This window comes from Paramisgurnus dabryanus, chromosome 1, assembly GCF_030506205.2.
Source record: "Paramisgurnus dabryanus chromosome 1, PD_genome_1.1, whole genome shotgun sequence".
NCBI classification, from domain to species: Eukaryota; Metazoa; Chordata; class Actinopteri; order Cypriniformes; family Cobitidae; genus Paramisgurnus; species Paramisgurnus dabryanus.
Genome location: NC_133337.1, coordinates 30,575,278 through 30,593,348, shown reverse-complemented (window position 1 = coordinate 30,593,348; position 18,071 = coordinate 30,575,278). Strand labels below are relative to the sequence as shown.

At 39.6% G+C, this 18,071-nt stretch overlaps 1 protein-coding gene across 1 annotated transcript in view; it reads right to left on the bottom strand.

The window, feature by feature from the left end:
- Nucleotides 1–46: 46 nt before the first annotated feature.
- pphln1 (periphilin 1) overlaps nt 47–18,071 on the bottom strand; it is a 28,019-nt gene continuing 9,994 nt past the window's right edge. Inside the window, exons 9-11 of the mRNA XM_065284976.2 lie at nt 16,999–17,075; nt 10,705–10,836; nt 47–1,104 (exon numbers count right to left, since the gene is read on the bottom strand). Of these exons, the coding sequence (XP_065141048.2) occupies nt 910–1,104; nt 10,705–10,836; nt 16,999–17,075 (404 nt within the window). The 3' untranslated portion in view covers nt 47–909. The remainder of the gene's footprint in view (nt 1,105–10,704; nt 10,837–16,998; nt 17,076–18,071) is intronic.

Genomic DNA, 18,071 nt, shown 5'->3' with positions numbered 1-18,071 from the left:
ATACATTTTCTTGTTTGTTCATTGGTCGAGAGTTTATATTCAAATGTTAAACGTAGGAAGTTTATTTTATTAAAAACATGAAGTCACAAATTGAAGGATTTAGTACAGCAAAAAAAAAAACATGCCTTACAGTGGGTTCACAAAAAGGAAAAGGTACACAAATACTTGTTTCGTGTTTTCATTGTATAATGGCTGAAAAAATGGCTTCTAAAAAAGATGAAAACATATTATTGTCAGATGCATAGCTTAATAGCACTACGAATAGCAGCACATGGCTGAACTTGTACATTATTCACAAAATTTCTTAAAATATTTTTCACTGGTCAGAAAGAATGAGTGTGAATGTAAGTGACTTAGAGATGGTTCACCCAAAAATGAAAATTCGGTCATCATTTACTCACCCGCATGTTTTTGCAAAACCTGTATTAATTTCTTTTTTCTCTTGAAACACAATAAAGATATTTTGCAACCACACAGTTGACATAGTAGGAAAGACAAATACTATGGAAGTGAATGGGTACGAAATATCTTAATTTGTGTTCAAAAAAGAATAACATGCGGGGAATAAATAATGACAGAATGTTCATTTTTGGGTGAACTATCCCTTCGACAGGAGCTTGGTAAACTTCTTTAGCTTCCATAATAAATGATGATCAGACCCTCCTCAGGCATTTCCTTTCCCAGCCGTTAATTCATTTTTTATTAATCATAATCTTGTAAGGTTACAAATTCCCATGTACACATCAACAAATGAATGAAACTGCATCGATGACAAATTTACATTTTCGCATTTGTCGCACAAAGTACACCGTGTATAAACGCATAATACATCAAAAACAATGAGGGTCTTTTGTGTAGGCTCAGAGAAAACACAAAACGAAACTGCTGGTCGAATGCAACCCCGTCACCTTAGACAGCAGGTTCAGGCTGTCGTACGACTTCGTCGAGTTCGGCGATGAAGTGTCGGAGGTCCTCAAGGCATCGCTCGCGGATCTCTATCAGGTTCTCTTTCAGTGGGCTCTGCAGGTGCTTCTCTAAGCTGGGTTCCTTGGCGACCAGCATCTTTACCACCATGCCAAACGTCTCGCAGTCCTGACGGTACACCTGCACAACACACACAACGTTTTCTCATTTTAAATAATCAAGCACAATAATGTAGCACTATAGCTCAGATACAAGAAGCTGAAATGCAAAACCCTCTAAGTACATCTGACATGTTTTTTTTTGTTGCCAAAAACTGGTATTTCTGAATGACCTGAGGCCAGGATTAAGTGGATCTTAAGCAGAAGTATTTGATGAACGTATAATACGTGCCGAGAGCATTCTGTTAATATTATTACTGCATCTTTTTTTTTTGACTGAGGTTTAGCATCTAAACTCCTCATATGTTCATGTCTCTTCACTTTACATGGGTCACAGCAGACACAAATCGGTAATAAAAATAGGCTTTCTCGTTGTTTGCGACAGTGAAATGACAGAAAGTAATCCTCCGATTTCTATTTCCTATTCCCTTGACTTTAAACACAAACACATGGATAAGGCACAAAGATAGACATAGATAAGTATAATGGGGTGTACAAACCAAACGTGAATTCAACGATTTGAGCGAGCAGATTACATACAAAGTCAATGCAAAGACGAGAATATATGAAAAGTCGCGTGGGTCCATGCAAACTAAACGAATCGGGTGGCATGATTGCCGCGAACGCGCTATTCGCCTCAAACACATCTTCCACGCAAGTTAAAAATATTAACAGAAAATTTGAATGAAAAATTTGCCATGACGTGAAGTTAAATCCCGCGAGTAATCTAGAACGATTAATATAATATAATATATAATGTTTCAACGCTGTCTCATAAGATTTCGTACATATTTTACAAGTTGGCTAATTCGTATGAATTCATACGACAACATTTGTACGTTTTTGTATGATTTGCCTTGACCCCTGTAATGTTGGGCTTAGGGGCAGGGTTTTGTTATTGTTTTTTTATGAGAATCGTATGTTTTTGCACGATTAACTTCGCATGAATTCATACCAATTAGCCAACTCGTAAAATATGTACGAATTCTCGTGAGATCAGGCTGGACGTTCATCAAATACATCATGGGGCGTACACACCAAATGCAAATTTGACGTAGATTACATACAAAGTGAATGCTATACGCAAATACGCAAAAAAGACACAAACTGACGATGCAAATGACGCAAATTTGGCAGCGCAAATAATGCGAATTAGGCAAACACGCGTTATTTGCCTCAAAAAACTTCAAAATATTAAACTAAAGCAAAATATTTGTATGACACGAAAGTTGAATCCCGCAAGTAATCTAGAGCAAGGGACGCAATGCTTCACATTTGGTGTGTACGTAGCATAATGGGGCGAATGTTATTATTTACGTAAGTAGACCACATCAGTCAATGCAAAGACATGAATAGAGGCAAACTCATGTGAAGCAATGCGAATGATATGATGCACATTGGGCGGCGCGATTGCTGCTTACATGAGCTATTCGCCTCAAACACATTTTCCACGGTTAAAAATATTCAGCTCAAGCTGAAAATTCACATATCATGAAGTTAAATCCCGCGAGTAATCTAGAGCGAGGAACAGAAAGCTTCTCGTTTGATGTCTACACAGCATAACCGTGGATTCATTCCTGCCACGTTTGAGGCATCTAATTTGCGTCTACCGCTTGAAAGCCACGCGTGAATTTCTAGTCATCAAGACATTCACACGGAAATTCGTGTCATGGGCTTCTGCGACTCCACTGGCTTTCTGTAATAACGTCACAACTAGAGCAAGCTCCTGATTGGTTAACGCGGGGCGTTTTTTAATTCGCGCGCTTCCCGCAGCAACACTCAATTTGCTCGAAGTAGACGTGTGAATGAGGCGGAATCGCGTCTACCGCGCTGCGCTAAATGCCTCATTCGTGCCGCAAGACCTCCAGACGCGCATCAACACGTCTTCCCGTTGACTTAACACTGAAATCACTCGCGCTTGACGCCTGAACACAGCATAGGACTTTCTTGTTTCAGAACAAACACAATTGAAAAGGTTTGTATTTTGCAATAAAAGCTGTGAAAGTGCTTACATCAGGTAAGTGATGCCCAATTTAAAAAAGATGTTCAAATGCTCTACTAATGAAAACGTCTGTTGAACAACTTCTATTTTTAACTTGAAACGAGCCAAGAGGTTGCATGCGTCAGCCCATACTTTCTTGAGCCTTGCATCCATGCCGAGCATCGTGAATCAATGCTGAATCATCCGCTCCCCTGTACATATGGATCTCAGTGATCTCATCGAACAGATCCATGAAAGCATCTTTAATCTCGTGAGGTCAGACCTTTTCTTCCCTCAAGGGAAGACGAGGGACAGACGGCAGGTATGTTGTGTGTTAGGGAGAACGCCGTCGTCTGATCTGCCATGCAGACATGAGAACACATCCCAAAAACCTGAAAACTAAAAGCTCTGTAATGTTTGTTGTGGTTGGATAATCAAACACTTCTGGCCATCAAAGCAATGCTTCAGACCCAGGGGAGTCTCCATAACCTCTGCAATTACCTTCACTCACACACACAAATCCCTTAGGACAAGTAACTTACAGCTAGAGATCATATCTGAATATAACTCTATAATTTACATCATGAGACGCTGATAAATTCAAAAAGTGCTGCGCTGTCATTACTTTATGGTTTTACACAACACCACAAACTGCAGCAGGCTTCACGCACTTCACCAACCCAGAAGTCCTTGCGAAAGAGAAATCAGACCAATCAGACGACGGAAGGGAGGAGTTCACACTGATGGGCAACTTCTCTTCCCATTTCCGGCGTGACGCTCGAGTCTGTCCCAAAATATGACTCCGGTGTGCCCACTTGGACCCTCGTCAAGATTCCCGAAGTCTGAACTACATGATATCATCAAAATTTGGACTTGAGGAAGTCCACAAGTCTGGAGTGTGCCTTTTGGGACAGGGTCTAAATCTTCAGCTCCTTGCTACTACGATGAACAACAAATGCTTATGGACAACAAAGCGAGCTGGGCTCATCCCTTTTTTCCAATTATTACAATTAACTTTGCGCATCATGAAAATTCAAATAACGTATATGCATCCAATTACCTGCCACTACAAAGCTATGTGTCTATAAAGCAATGTGCCCATGCACACAACTAATTGTGCTGACGAATAATTTTGCAGCGAGTTCCTCATTAGTCTTCACGTGAGAGCTCTTTCCCAAATCTGAGTCAGGTTCTAGTAAAATGAGATCACCTGGTTCCAGGAATACCGGGGCCCACACACAAAGTCCCAGAGTTGTTGTGTGAGAACTTCCCTCTAATAGTCATTAAGTCAAAGTAAGAGGTTTCATGAGATCAGTCTAATAGCGAGTCTATTAGAGCATTCCAGCACAGAATGGATAAGCGATTTAGACGGCGAGAGGAAGTTCACAGGAGCCCGAGGCTACGAATTAAGGCAGACTGCAGTTAGAGAGTCGATCTGTGACTGTTTAGTTTCATTAATGCTCCGCCAATAAACTCTGTTGCTGGGGCTTATTAGCCTGTGTGTCTATTTTAAAAACACAGAAGCCAGCTGCTAATTACATTTATACATTTGGCAAATGGTTTAGTCCGAAGTGACTTACAGGGCTTTTTATATTTATTTTATTAGTATGTTGGTATCGAACCCATGACCTAAAGGAATGTACATCTGATCACATATAAAAGCATTAACAGCACTACTCAACAAGTGACGTTATGTAGGGCATTGATCAACTTGTGGCAGAATATCATTATGCACTATCAATTTATTTTTTGTTCAGATATAACTAACTCAAAGTAGACTCTCAGAATTTTTGTTTAACCCTTAAATGCAAATATCGGGCCTTTAGAGACCAGGAATGTCAATAGCGCATAATCTTAACATTTATTTTTTTTTCTCATCTGTTTAATGACAATTCAAATTGCAAAACATAATGACGCATGCTTTTTTTTAGCATTTTTTATTGTTAAAGGAAAACACCACCATTTTTCAATATTTCAGTCGGGAGTTATGATGTTACTGCGCGCAAAGTCGAAAAACTGCAAACTAACTGTGGGTTCACACCAGACGTGGTAGAGGAGGCAAAAACTTGCTATTCGCGTTTAGTTGGACGCTTAAACATTTTGAGTTTACTCGCTTCATTCACGCGTGAAATTGTAGTCATCCGAGACATTCACGCAGAAATTTGCGTCATGGGAGGGGCTTCTGCGACTCCAGTCGCTTCCTGTATTCATGTCACTACTAGAGCAAGCTCGCGAATTGGTTAACGTGGCTTGTTTTTACGCCAAAGTTCAGATTTTCAACTCGCGTGTTTCCTGTGGCAACACTTAATTCACGTAATTCGCGCGAACTAGACGAACGAATGAGGCAGAATTGCGTGTACCGCGTCGCGCTAAACACCTCATTCGCAGCGCAAGACCTCCAGATGCACGTCAACGCATCTTTACATTGACATAACATTGAAATTACTTGCTCTTGACACCTCTACCGCGGCTGGTGTGAACGCAGCATTAGTGCTCTTCCGGCATACAATATAGTTCTCATTTTTATCCACTAAAAAAAAAAATCGCCAAGTTTTGGTTTGTGCCACAATACTTACTCGTGTAACTACTCATGTAACAGTCTTTAAATATGGAAAACATGGAAGTGTTTGGTGGCTTCTAAATTTATCCGTTTGGATCCTTCGTAATGGGGCTAGGCTAAATGCTAACACACTCACGACGCACTGTACAAAGATTAAGTGCGCGCATTGAAAAAGGATAGCTATGTATTAACTCGTCAAAGTTGAGGTAAGAACATGGTAAAACATTGAAAAACGGTGATGTTTTCCTTTAATAAAAAAAATATCTGTGCCGATACTGATATAATTTTTTTACTTGGAATGACATCTACCGATACCGATAGACACAGAAACCAATATCATTGTTTTTAACGCCTCGTTTCTACTTATATTATGAAATCCTATAAGTGCAGAGCGTACAAATTACAATTCTGTGCCCTGATCATCGGCAGTTTTTAAACAATCGGCTAATGTCCAATAAGGGAAAAAAGGGCTTTTATCTGCCAAAACCGATTATAGCCCAATATATCGGCACATCTCTAATAATTACAGTTTTATAGTAATAAATAAGTTTAGAAATCGGTGTTAGATAAACGTTCCAACCCAAATATGTAATAATGATTGTCAAAACATTCATGCATTAAGGGGTTAAAATGAATGTTACTACGTATTTCTGAATAGTCGCTTTATAAGGACTAAATAAAACAAATTATATTGGTATCAGCTGTGATTCATAAGTATTATAAAATGTCTGAGCACCTACTACTGTGTCCTTTTATATGTGATGCTTTACAACTTTATTAAATCACAAACCCAGCAAGGCTACTGAGATTAAACAATTCATAACAATGCAAGGAACGCTGGGAAGACAATTCCTAGAGTATTTGCTCTACTTCCTGTGAACCACACCTCTGTTACTAAATCAAACAGGAAGGCTGAAACTTCGGAGTCTACGTGTTCTAGTTCATTCTTTCATGTGCCATTTTTATACACTGGGAGGCTGATTCCTGATACGGACTAAATATAGCAGTGAATTATTCAGGAAGGGTGGGACAGACGATCAGGGTAAAGAGGGAATGGGTCTATACTTAAAAAAAATTTGGAGTGGGTCATTGTAAAGCCAGTGCTATTTAAGTATTCAAGACACAACTCATTTCTTATACAAATCCATAGTCTGCATACGAAAAATATATTTATTCAGTCATATACCCTGCATATACTAAAAACTGAATGTTATAAAAGGTTTTTTATGGATAAATCTTCATTTGAAGAAACGATTTTTATAAAAATTATATATATGTATTTTATAATTACTATATATCACTCATCTCATGTCATTTCAAACCAAACCAATATGTTGTAAAATATTGCGTATAATGATTTTTAATTTTTGTATATTCATGCGAAAAGCTACTGAATGATTTCAGAATACTTTGGATACGCTGTGTAACCCATATAACCGGGTTTGCAGAGCTTTTATGAAATATATCGTCAATAATCGGTATCGTCAATATATGTTTTCATTTTCAAAACGTATATATTCTGCCAATCAAAAAAAGAACAGGAATTTTTGAGCTCTCTATATAAAAATCATGAAGAAACATCACTAGTGTAATATTCAATAATCATGTTCATTTTGTGAATGAATAACACAGAATAGTCTGAATAATCGGTTATCGGTGTCGGTATATCTCTACTATAAACTATAGCAATATGGAAAATACAGAGACTACGGGGGGAAAGGAGAATACAGAAGTTTTTAAGGTGAACTAATCCTTTAATAAAACTAGAAAAAGGCAAAGAGACATATCCTTATGTCTGTGATCCATCAAAGATGAAAACTGGATATAAAACAGTCCAAAAACACAGAAATGTACTGGCCTTCGGGAGGAAAATGTGCTCTGGTTATCAGTCTACTGCTTGTTTTACATGTTTGTCCTGACGTTTTCAGATCAAAAACATCAAACGTGATTAGAGACAAAGAAATCGTACACGCGTGGTTTGCCTGTCAGCGCATCTGCCGCTTCAGTCCCAGATTAAGACTCATCGTGGGCCGTTGAACTATCACAACACAGATGCCCTACTTACAAGACTTTAGTAGTAAGGAAATCAGTCTTGTTACAATCACATCAGCTTATCAGTAAAATAAACATTATACTGGTCAAAGTGCCAATCAGAATAACGAACATTTAAATCGCTCTTTTAAATTGGCTCAAAGGGACGTTCACCGAAAAATGAAAATTATGTCATCATTTACTCACCCTCATTTTGTTCCAAATCTGTATACATTTCTTTGTTTCGCAGAACACAAAGAAATATATTATAAAGAAAGTTTGTAAGCAAGCAGATCTGGGGCACTATTCACTTCCATAATGGGGAAAAAATAATAGTATGGAAGTGAATGGTGCCCCAAATCTGCTTGATAACAAACATCTTTCCAATTATATTTGTGTTGAGTTGCACAATAAACTTTATAAAGGTTGGAAACAACTTTAGGGTAAAAAATTATGACATAATTTTCATGTTTTTGGGTAACTAGCACTTTAAAAGGACTTACTAACAGGCTTAAAGAATATTTTATATATAAAATATAAAAAAAATTATTTATAGCCTAAAAATCTAAATCTAATTTATCCTGGAAGCTAAAGTATTTTTTTTAGACTTTGTCACACAATCACAGATAGTTACTAGAAACATTCACCAGCCTGTGAAATGGAAATAGGCAGTGATGGCCGTTTATGCATCCCTCTGTCAAGCATCCTGCATGCCAGCTAAATGTTTATCGAAATAAGGTAAAGTGAAGAGCGTAGAGATGGCTAGACCAGATTGAGAGAAAAGCTAAACATCTGGTGGACACTTGTTTAACATTCAAACAACGCACACTTTGTGAAATAACAGGCTTTAGCCTGACAGGCATCACCGGAGTGTCACTGAAGTATGTGCCTTCAGAGGGCATTTCAAAACAATTCAATTTAATCACAAGTGCGGAAAGAAATCCCGAACAAATCCCAGAAATGTTTTTGTATCCAATTTAGGCACAGAGTAAACTTATTTGAATGAGAAAATTCTGTGCCAATAAAGCCCAGGTACTAAAGGTAAATACTATTTTCCAGTGGCGGCTTGTGAATGCTCTTCCGAGGGGCGCAAATTCAAAATATGTGTTGCTTGTGTGCCATGTGCATCAAGTGTTTTGTCAAAATAAGTGCATGCTGCACACGCGTCAAAACCATTTATGATAAAAGGGATGCTCTCGTTCACAAAATACACGAAAGACACTCACCTAACAGTAAACTCTGATTAAACATGAGATTATGAGAGTATCTGGCAACCGTGAGCATCTCTTTTATCATAAACCCTTTAGACGCATCTAAACAGGCACTTATTTTGACAAAACACGTGATGCACATAGGTTCACTCGACTCGCAGAACACATATTTTGAAATGATGAACCAGACACATGACGGGCTACATACATGTTGTGATGAACTTTTCATAGTGCGCCCTCGAAAAAAGAAGTCACCGGCCGCCACTGCTATTTTCCACAGGTTTTCTGGTCATGCTCTCTACCTATGCAGATGTTTGAGTCAATGTTGTCGGGTCAAGCTGGTCAGATTTGGAAAAGGTTTTGGTCTAACAAATAGAGAAACGAAGCCTCAGTAGCTAAAGGATGGTGCTCAGTGCAAGGACTCTGAATGATCCCATCATTCATTTAAAGGGGTCATGACATTGGGAATCAAATTTGCCTTGATCTTTTGAAATATGAGTTATCATAGCATAAAATGCCCTCCTCATCAAAACCAAAAGCATTTATGTAACCATTCTCGGGGAAAAACGTATGAAAAATGGCTGAATTAGTGACATCACTACTTAAGATTCATTTTCATTTGACCTTCCCCACAGAAAGACACATCACATAGTGTAATTTTTTGGGAAAAACACTTTAGTAATATTATAAGTACACCTCAGGGAACACAATAAAATAATTTTTAAAAATCATGTCATGACCCCTTTAACTCTTTCACCGCCAGCATTTTTCATGATTTTCACAAAAGTTTAATGCCTTCCAGAAAATGCTCCTTTTTAAATATATAAACATATAATATATGAAATAAAAGAACAGACCCTCTGCTTTCAAACAAAAAAATCCATTTCATCCTACCTTCATCCTATGTGTTCTGTTTTATCATCTCTGATATATATGTAGGTTTCATCAAAAACACCAAATTTTGAGCAAAAAGCTGAGATAATTCCATTTTTGTGAAGGACTTTTGATAGAGATCAGATGTAGAGCGATCTTTAAAACATACACGGACATACAGCTGTTTGCCCTAGGTCAATACTTCCGGTTTTTATAAGTTGCGGAATTGCAGATTATTCATAGTAGCGGTATTGCAGATTGACGAGATAACTCTTCAATGGCGAGGAAAGAGTTAATAAGCTTGTAAAATAGCAACAGGAGTGGGAAGGAAAATTACAGTAGGTTTTTTCAACTTTGTCTCCAGCGCTTTGGGATTTTGGAAAGGAGAAGGGGGGGATTCTGGTGCCTTAGGCCAGTGGTTTTCAAACTGGGGGCCGGGGCCCCCAGATGGTGCCAGGGGGGCCCCAGTTTTATGACATTTTATAAAATACATTCATTTATCATGAATTCTGTGTAATTAAACCTAAAAAATAATAAGCCAACTAACCAACAGCACTACTAGGTATAATTTTCTATGTTTTGTTTAATTAAAATATTACATTTTAAAACTGTTTTTGTCATAAATTTTCTTTCGGGGGGCCGCAAAAAATGCACTGTACACAAGGGGGGCCGCACGCTGAAAAAGTTTGGGAACCACTGCCTTAGGCAACACCCTCATTCACAAAAATGTTAATTCCCAATGATGTAATAAAGTCCGATTGAAATAAGATGGTATGTGGGGTGGTCCAGTGGTATGACCATGGTAGTTCAGGGTTCAAAGGTTTTTCCAAGTTATTTCTGCTCATTAAGCTGGGATACAAAAGTACTTTCAGTATAAAATTAGCATATGTGTATTTAAATCAAATGACTACTTTAGATATTTTGAAACCTGAAAAAAGTAAAAAGATACTAAGGCACGTCACAAACCTTTTCAATTTCCCGAGCCTTGGCAGCAATAGCTTGAGCTCGTCGCTCCTGAAAGTCATCCATGACGGAGGAAGTTTCCTCTACTGTTTTCAGAGCTTCTTCCAAGGGCCCTTCTATCGGCGTCATGTCCTCCTATAGCACACAAACCCGGGAGTTATTTAAATAAATAAACTGGATTAATGTTTAAGAACAAGAAACATGTTTATGGTAAACACCTTAAACACATGTGGTTTGCCGAAAGGTAATAGGTACTCCATTCAGTAAAGTAGGGAAGAATGATGCATTCTTTGTGGAAAGGAAGCAAAAGAGAGCTGCGTAACGTTGTGACAGAATAAAAACAAAGTGGAAAAAGTGGAATAAAAAGGCTTTGTCCATTTATATCTGTGACTCGGTCTTGAAAACTGTTTGGGCCAGAGCCATGCCACATTTGTTTTACCTATGGTCCTCGGCTAGGGATGAAAAATGACTCAGAGGCAAAGGCTAAAAATAAACAAGCTGAATTTAAGAACTCAAAGCATGGCAATGTGGCAGGACAGCGGTTTAGCAACCATGAGTAGTGCAGTAAACTACAGATGCACCATTATATCGGCAAATAATCGGTATTGGACGATAAAAGCAATTTTTCTTACTATCGGACGATAGTTTAAAAACAGCCAATAGTCAAGGCTGATATATCCTGTCAATAAAAAAACACAGAAAAATTCAATTACTTTTTACCGTTTTGGTATCCATTTAGCTGATCTCCGGGTCTGGCGCTAGCACTTTTAGCATAGCTTAGCATAATCCATTGAATCTGATTAGACAATTAGCATCGCGTAAAAAAATAACCAAAGAGTTTGGATATTTTTCCTATTTAAAACTTGACTCTTCTGTAGTTAGGCTACATTGTGTTCTAAGACCGACGGAAAATTGAAAGTTGCGATTTTCCAGGCAGTTATGGCTAGGAACTATACTCTCATTCTGGCGTAATAATCAAAGTCAGCAAAGTCCTTGATTATTACGCCAGAATGAGAATATAGTTCCTAGCCATATCGCCTAGAAAATCACAACTTTAAATTTTCCGTCTGTCTTAGGGGCTCGTTATAGTGCGTAGGTACTACGGCGTAGGTTCCGCATCGGTTTTCATTTATACTTTTGCGCCATCATCTGCGTCGACGTGCAAACATGCGTGCAGACCGCTGGTAGGCAGTAACCACGCGTGTAACCACAGTAGCAGCGCGACCGTCAAAGAAGAAGAAGCTTGGCAAGTTAACCCACAAACGAAGAAGAAACAGCAACTCGTGGTGTATGATTTGAGAAGACCAGCAATGATGGAAGTAAATAAACAGCGACTTTTGATGCAGTTTGAGTTAAATCACTCCTCAACTTGGCTCATCTTTGTTTTCACCGTCGTAAACGGAAATACCTATGACACAGTTTTTTTACCTGACGGGAGGGGTTCTGGTGGACCAATCACAGCGCTTGCGGTCCGCGTAGATCTGACACGCTGTTAAAAATTTTGCGAGGTGCGCATCAGGCTACGCACAGGCTACGGATAACCTACGGCGTAGAGCTTACGCACGACTATAAAACAGGCTTTAGTACACAATATAACTACAGAACAGTCAAGTTTAAATAGGAAAAATATCCAAACTCTTTGGTTATTTTCATAGCACGATGCTAATGGTCTAATCACATTTGACGGATTATGCTAAGCTATGCTAACTGTGCATTCACACCAGCCGTGGAAGAGGCGGCAAGTGCGGATGATTTACATGTTAAGTCAATGCAAACACGCGATTAGGCATCCTGCGGCGCGGTACACGCGGTAGCCGCGGCGCGGATGGCGCGGAACGCGTGGAAGGCGCGGGGCGTTCCGCACGAATTGAGCGTTGCCGCGGGAAACGCGCGAGTTCAAAAATCTGAACTTTGGCGGAATTCCGCGCCGCGTTAACCAATCAGGAGCTTGCTGTAGTAGTGACGTGATTACAGGAAGCGAGCGGAGTGGTGTAGTCTCCGCAGAGTCGCAGAAGCCCCTCCCATGACGCGGATTTCCGCGTGAATTTCTCGAATGACTAGAATTTCACCCGCAGCTTTCACGCGAGAATGAAGCGAGTGAACTCAAATGTTCAAGCGTCCAACTACGCGCGAATAGCGCGTTTTTGCCGCCTCTTCTGCGGCTGGTGTGAATCCACAGTAAAAGGGGTACCGCCAGACCCAGAGATCAGCAAATGAATGGATTCCAAAACTGTAAAACTCAAATGTTTAACTCTAGGGGAGCTGGAAAATGAGCATATTTTTTAAAAACCATGGAGTGTCCCTTTAATGTTTAATATTCATGGTCATTATGTGAAATAATAACATTCAGAAAATGTAATCTTTAGAATTTAGTTGATGTAACCACCAAACTATCGGCAGATATCAGTCTGAATAATCGGCTATTGGTATCAGTGGAAGAATTTAATATTGGCGAATCCCTACAAAATTTGTGCCAATATACTTAAAATGACGTCTACCGATACCGATAGTTTTGATTTTTACCCCTTTTGGTTTTCATATTATTAAGTACTGAAATCCTAGAAGTGCAGACAAAATGCAACTTTGTTGTGATTTTCACTAAATAAATAAAAAATTATTGGCAGGATATAATCTCAAGATCGGCTGCTTTCAATGTTTTTTTTTTTACTTTTATCTGCCGATACCGATTATAGGTAAACTGGTCATCCATAACAAAAGGACAATCAACCAACCACAGACAGAAAATGTTGACTATTTAAATCCTCTAAAAGTCTTACTTTTTTCCAAAATAAAATAAAAACATCCCCCCAAAACTGGGGACTTGCTAGGCAGAATTTTCAGTAATCAACAACTTTCTCTATTCTTTACAAAAACGCAGTGCAAAGCAATTATTACTGTTTGGGTGAACGATTCCTTTAATGCCATGAGACGTATGTGACTATTAGCAAAGTGCAAATTAGAAACATTAACACTGTGCAATATTTAACCAATGACAATCAGTAACAAAATCCAATTTGGGTTGAATATTTGTTTGAGATCTCCAAAAGCATTACAGTCAAATATCTGAGCCCACCACAGGGAAAAACATCCTTTGTTCTTAAAACAATGAATGCCAGAAGCAGGCGTGTTTGTTGAACTTAAGAGACTGGCTATCAGGTCTAGCAAAGCCTTTCAATATAAGGCACAAGGTTATGACCAATGCCCCATTAATGGAGCCATGGAAGCAGATCAAACGCTAGACTGAGATAGAAAGCACTTTCATCTGCAACAAAAGGAACAAAATCCCATTTCAATCTTTGACATGACCTTACTCCATCCATATAAATACATAAATTATAATTTTTCGGTGTACGATTTCTTTAAATCAAACACTACATTCAGACTGAAGGCCGGGATATTCGTCATGACTTCTGAGAGACTATACACAAGAAGTAAGAAAGAGAAAAAGTAAACAACAATTTTATTTTAGACTGTAAGTGCTCCCTGGAGAGTCCAGAGTGCTCAGAGCCATCGATAAGATCTCGCGATAAAGCCACAAGTCGAGCTAATGTGTTTCACTCTCCTTTTTCAGCCTTGCCGCGGTCTGGGTGGCCCACATCTCCGTACCCACAAACTCTTGTGTCAGAACCGTGCTTACAGTTGGAATAAACACGACATGGACCACTTGCCTTTCATGCATCAAACAGGGCCATTTAAAACTCACTTAGTCTCATCATACGGCAAAGAGCAATATGCCAGGGGTCCTCAATCTTTTTCAGGACCCCCTTGGTGCACAGAGAAATTGATCAGAATCTCCAGTTACTTATTGATTTATTGAGCGTTGCATTTGGACAGAAAAAAATGTCTATTGTATCATATTAACTCAATCCTCGCAAGACATTTTTTGAAAAATGGCCAACCAGCATTTTTTGTGATTTTCACAAAATGCCTTCCAGGAAAATTTTCTTCATAAAAATATATAAACATACCAATTTATCAAATGAAAGAACAGACCTTTCAAACAAACAATAAACAAACAAACAAAACAGGAAAAACTTTCCATCCTATCTCAGGGTTTCCCGCAGCACTTTGTGTTCGGGCGGCCCGCCTAAGCTGGGAAACCCTACCGCCTTAACTAGGTCATAAAAAAAAAAAAATATGTTGCACAAAAGGCTGTCAAGTGCATCTCGGAGAATAGCGCGGATGTGCTTCACACCGCGAGCGGGCACGCGAGCCACACGGCCGAAATGAGAGGAAGACGTGGTCTGTCATTGTCTGGAGGATAACTTGCCAGTTGATAAAACATCTCGGAGAATAGCTCAGACGCACTTCACACCACAAGCGTGCACCCGCACAACACGGCGGGAATGAGAGCTGTGGTCCTTCACTGTCTGTAGGATATAACGTTTTGGCTTCAGTTTTTCATAAATTGGTAATCGCCATTTAGTGGATGATTGCGGTATTGCAGATTAACATAAAAATTCATCAGGAACACTTTTTTTATGCAAATGTTTTCTCTTAATTGACGAGATAAATCTGAAAGAGGGGAAAGAGTTAATGTACTGGCATGCTTTGTTATCATTATGCCTGGAATGCAAAGCCATAAAAAATATATACTGGTAAAAGTTTTACATAATGCTTTTAAAGGCGGGAGGGAAAATGAAACGTTCACCTGAACTTTAGCTTCTTCAGGTCTGGTTAACGTTAAAGGGGTGGGGGGGATTTTAAGGTATTTCATGCATTCTAAGTTTTTAAGAATTTTTTAGAGTTAGATTAAACATAGGCAATGCGTCAAAAAAGCAGTTGGACGTATGACATAGTATTTCTGTGCCGAATGCACTTCAAAGTTTCGGAAAGTTTTTTCAAACGTGAAATATTGTTACGTAACAACATTGCTTTATTTCTTTTAGGGACAATTTCAGTGCAGGACAGAGCATGTGAGCGGGGCTGAGAGGTGAGAATTTCTGCTTCCTGCTAACGTGGGTGTTCACTAACCCGCTTCACAGTTCAAAGTTGCACTAGACCACTTCGCTCAATTCCACTCCGCATTCACCTACAACAGGAGTGGGGAACCCTGGGTCCTGGAGGGCCACTGTCCTGCAGAGTTTAGTTCCAACCCTAATCAAACACACCTGAATTTAATTTTCAAGTAATCCTGAAGACTTTAATTTGATTTTTCAGGTGTGTTTAATTAGGGTTGGAACTAAACTCTGCAGGACAGTGGCCCCCCAGGACCAGGGTTCCCCACCCCTGACCTACAATATCATCCCGCTCCGTTGAAATCCCTCCACGCTCGCTCAAATTTAAAATTCCTTACACCTGCCGTTTTCCACCGAAACCTTAAGCCTGGGACACACTGCCTGCATGGAGGATGTGGAGCGGGTTTGTTGCGTGACGGCTGCGGAAAAAACCTGCTTCACTTCTATTCTGTCGCAGGGTTTAAGAGCGAAACCGGAGCAAGACCGAGTGATCGATCCGGCCTTTGCATAAAAACCTGACTATATTTTCACTCCCCGCTTAGCTCCGCTCACATGCTCCCATGCAGGAAGTACAGTGGAAGTCCTTATATGGGCATTTTAACCATAATAGCGCACGCACAAAGTACCAACCAAGAGCTGACACGAAATCAACATCACTGAAGAAGTGTGTTGTTGTTTGTAAGGGAAATGTTGGTTTGTTCGGCTTCCCAAAGATCCCAGCATTATGTAAACAATAGATATAGTTTTTATCCAAGGTAGCAGTAAAGTTGTGCGTGTGTTTGTTTAACGCTGGAGTTCATTAAAACGGGGCGGTCCTAACCAGGTCATGAGTCGCAGGCGGTAAGTAAAACTGCATCAAATGTCTGTGTGTTGTAGGCATTCGGCGTGTAAGTGCATATAATGTAAACAACACATATAGAAAATCAATAAGTTATTCAGAGATTATTTGGAAAGGAACTCTTTGGATATATAATGAATGTCATACTACTCTATAGGTACTCAAGATTTGAGATAAGCAGAAACTATTTGTGTTACGTGAGCTTAAATGACATTGCATAATGCATTTGATATTTTGTTTTTATGAAAAAAATGCCTGTAGTGTTGGATTGTGACCTTCTGCATGTGAGCTGTCGTATCAACACCCCTGATCTAAGCAAACAGATTTTGCAAAGGCGTAAACGACAAAATAACTGGTGGAAATTCGAACAAGATTTGTGGATTCTTGCCATAACTGGCATGTCACACATATTATTATTTCAGCAGATGAAAGAGGGTGTTCTGGTAAGAACATCTGTTTAAGAGCTGCCCGTGTGTCTTGTGTGTGCGGTGCACCACTCACCTTGGAGGCCGATATGGAGCTATGTGGCGAACCGTCTCGCGATGCATTCACGGAGGGGCCGGGGGGCCTTTCCCTGTCTGCAAAAGATGAAAGACAAGCACAAAAAGCATTTGTTGAAGGACATAACCCAACAATGCAGCTATAGTTTGGATGCGCACCAACATCCCCACAGAATACGGCCTCGCTTGACTCATTTGGTGCCGTAAACGTTTTCACATGCTGGAACGGATCCTTCTCGCTTTCCGAACATTCAGCTGGTATGCAGAACCAGGTGGTTTCCCCTACGCTGATCGAGGCTCTTCCCTTCAGGCAAACCACAGCCAGGTGCCTGCGGTGTCTGCCCGTGACCTTCTCCGTGTGAGCTATGGGCTCAACACCTACAGATTCGTTTGGATTCGTTCATGCTTTCGCAGCAAAAAGTAAAAATTATCTTTATATTTGAACTACATTTAAACCTGATTATTAAAAAATAACGTATCGTGAAATGCAACAAAGATGCATGTCAATAATTACGATGTCTACGTGCATGTGCTCACAAACATCTGGCAATGCGAAGCAAATGAGGGTAAATAAAAGCTAGCTAGACGAAAGAAGGTAAGGTTTAGCGATCAGACACTTCAACTTACGGCCGTTTTATGATTCCTGGCCAAAGGAAGTGAAAAGGAACCAGACAAACACGGTGCGATTAGCAACGCTTTCTCTCAAGTTACCGTGACTGTGGTCTGACCTTTCACTGATAGAAAGAAAATCTGCTTGTGCAAGCAATAATATGGGGATTCCAAAGCAGCATGATTTTTTTCAGCGATTAAAAGTTACACATTTCTTCACAATAAATTAAAGAAATGTGAGTCCGCCATAAAAGTTGTGCACATGATTTATGCAAGCAAAACTTTGCTTGATTATACCGCAGTAGTTTATAGCTCTAAGCAGGGTGCGATTTGCTGGTACCTGGTACCATGATCCATTTTGGTTGATCGGATCTCAAGTGGACCACGCTAAATTCGGGTGTAAACCGGATCTAAACTGTTTTTTTTTTACCACATTTGGGTCGTTTTCACACTGGCAGTGTAGTG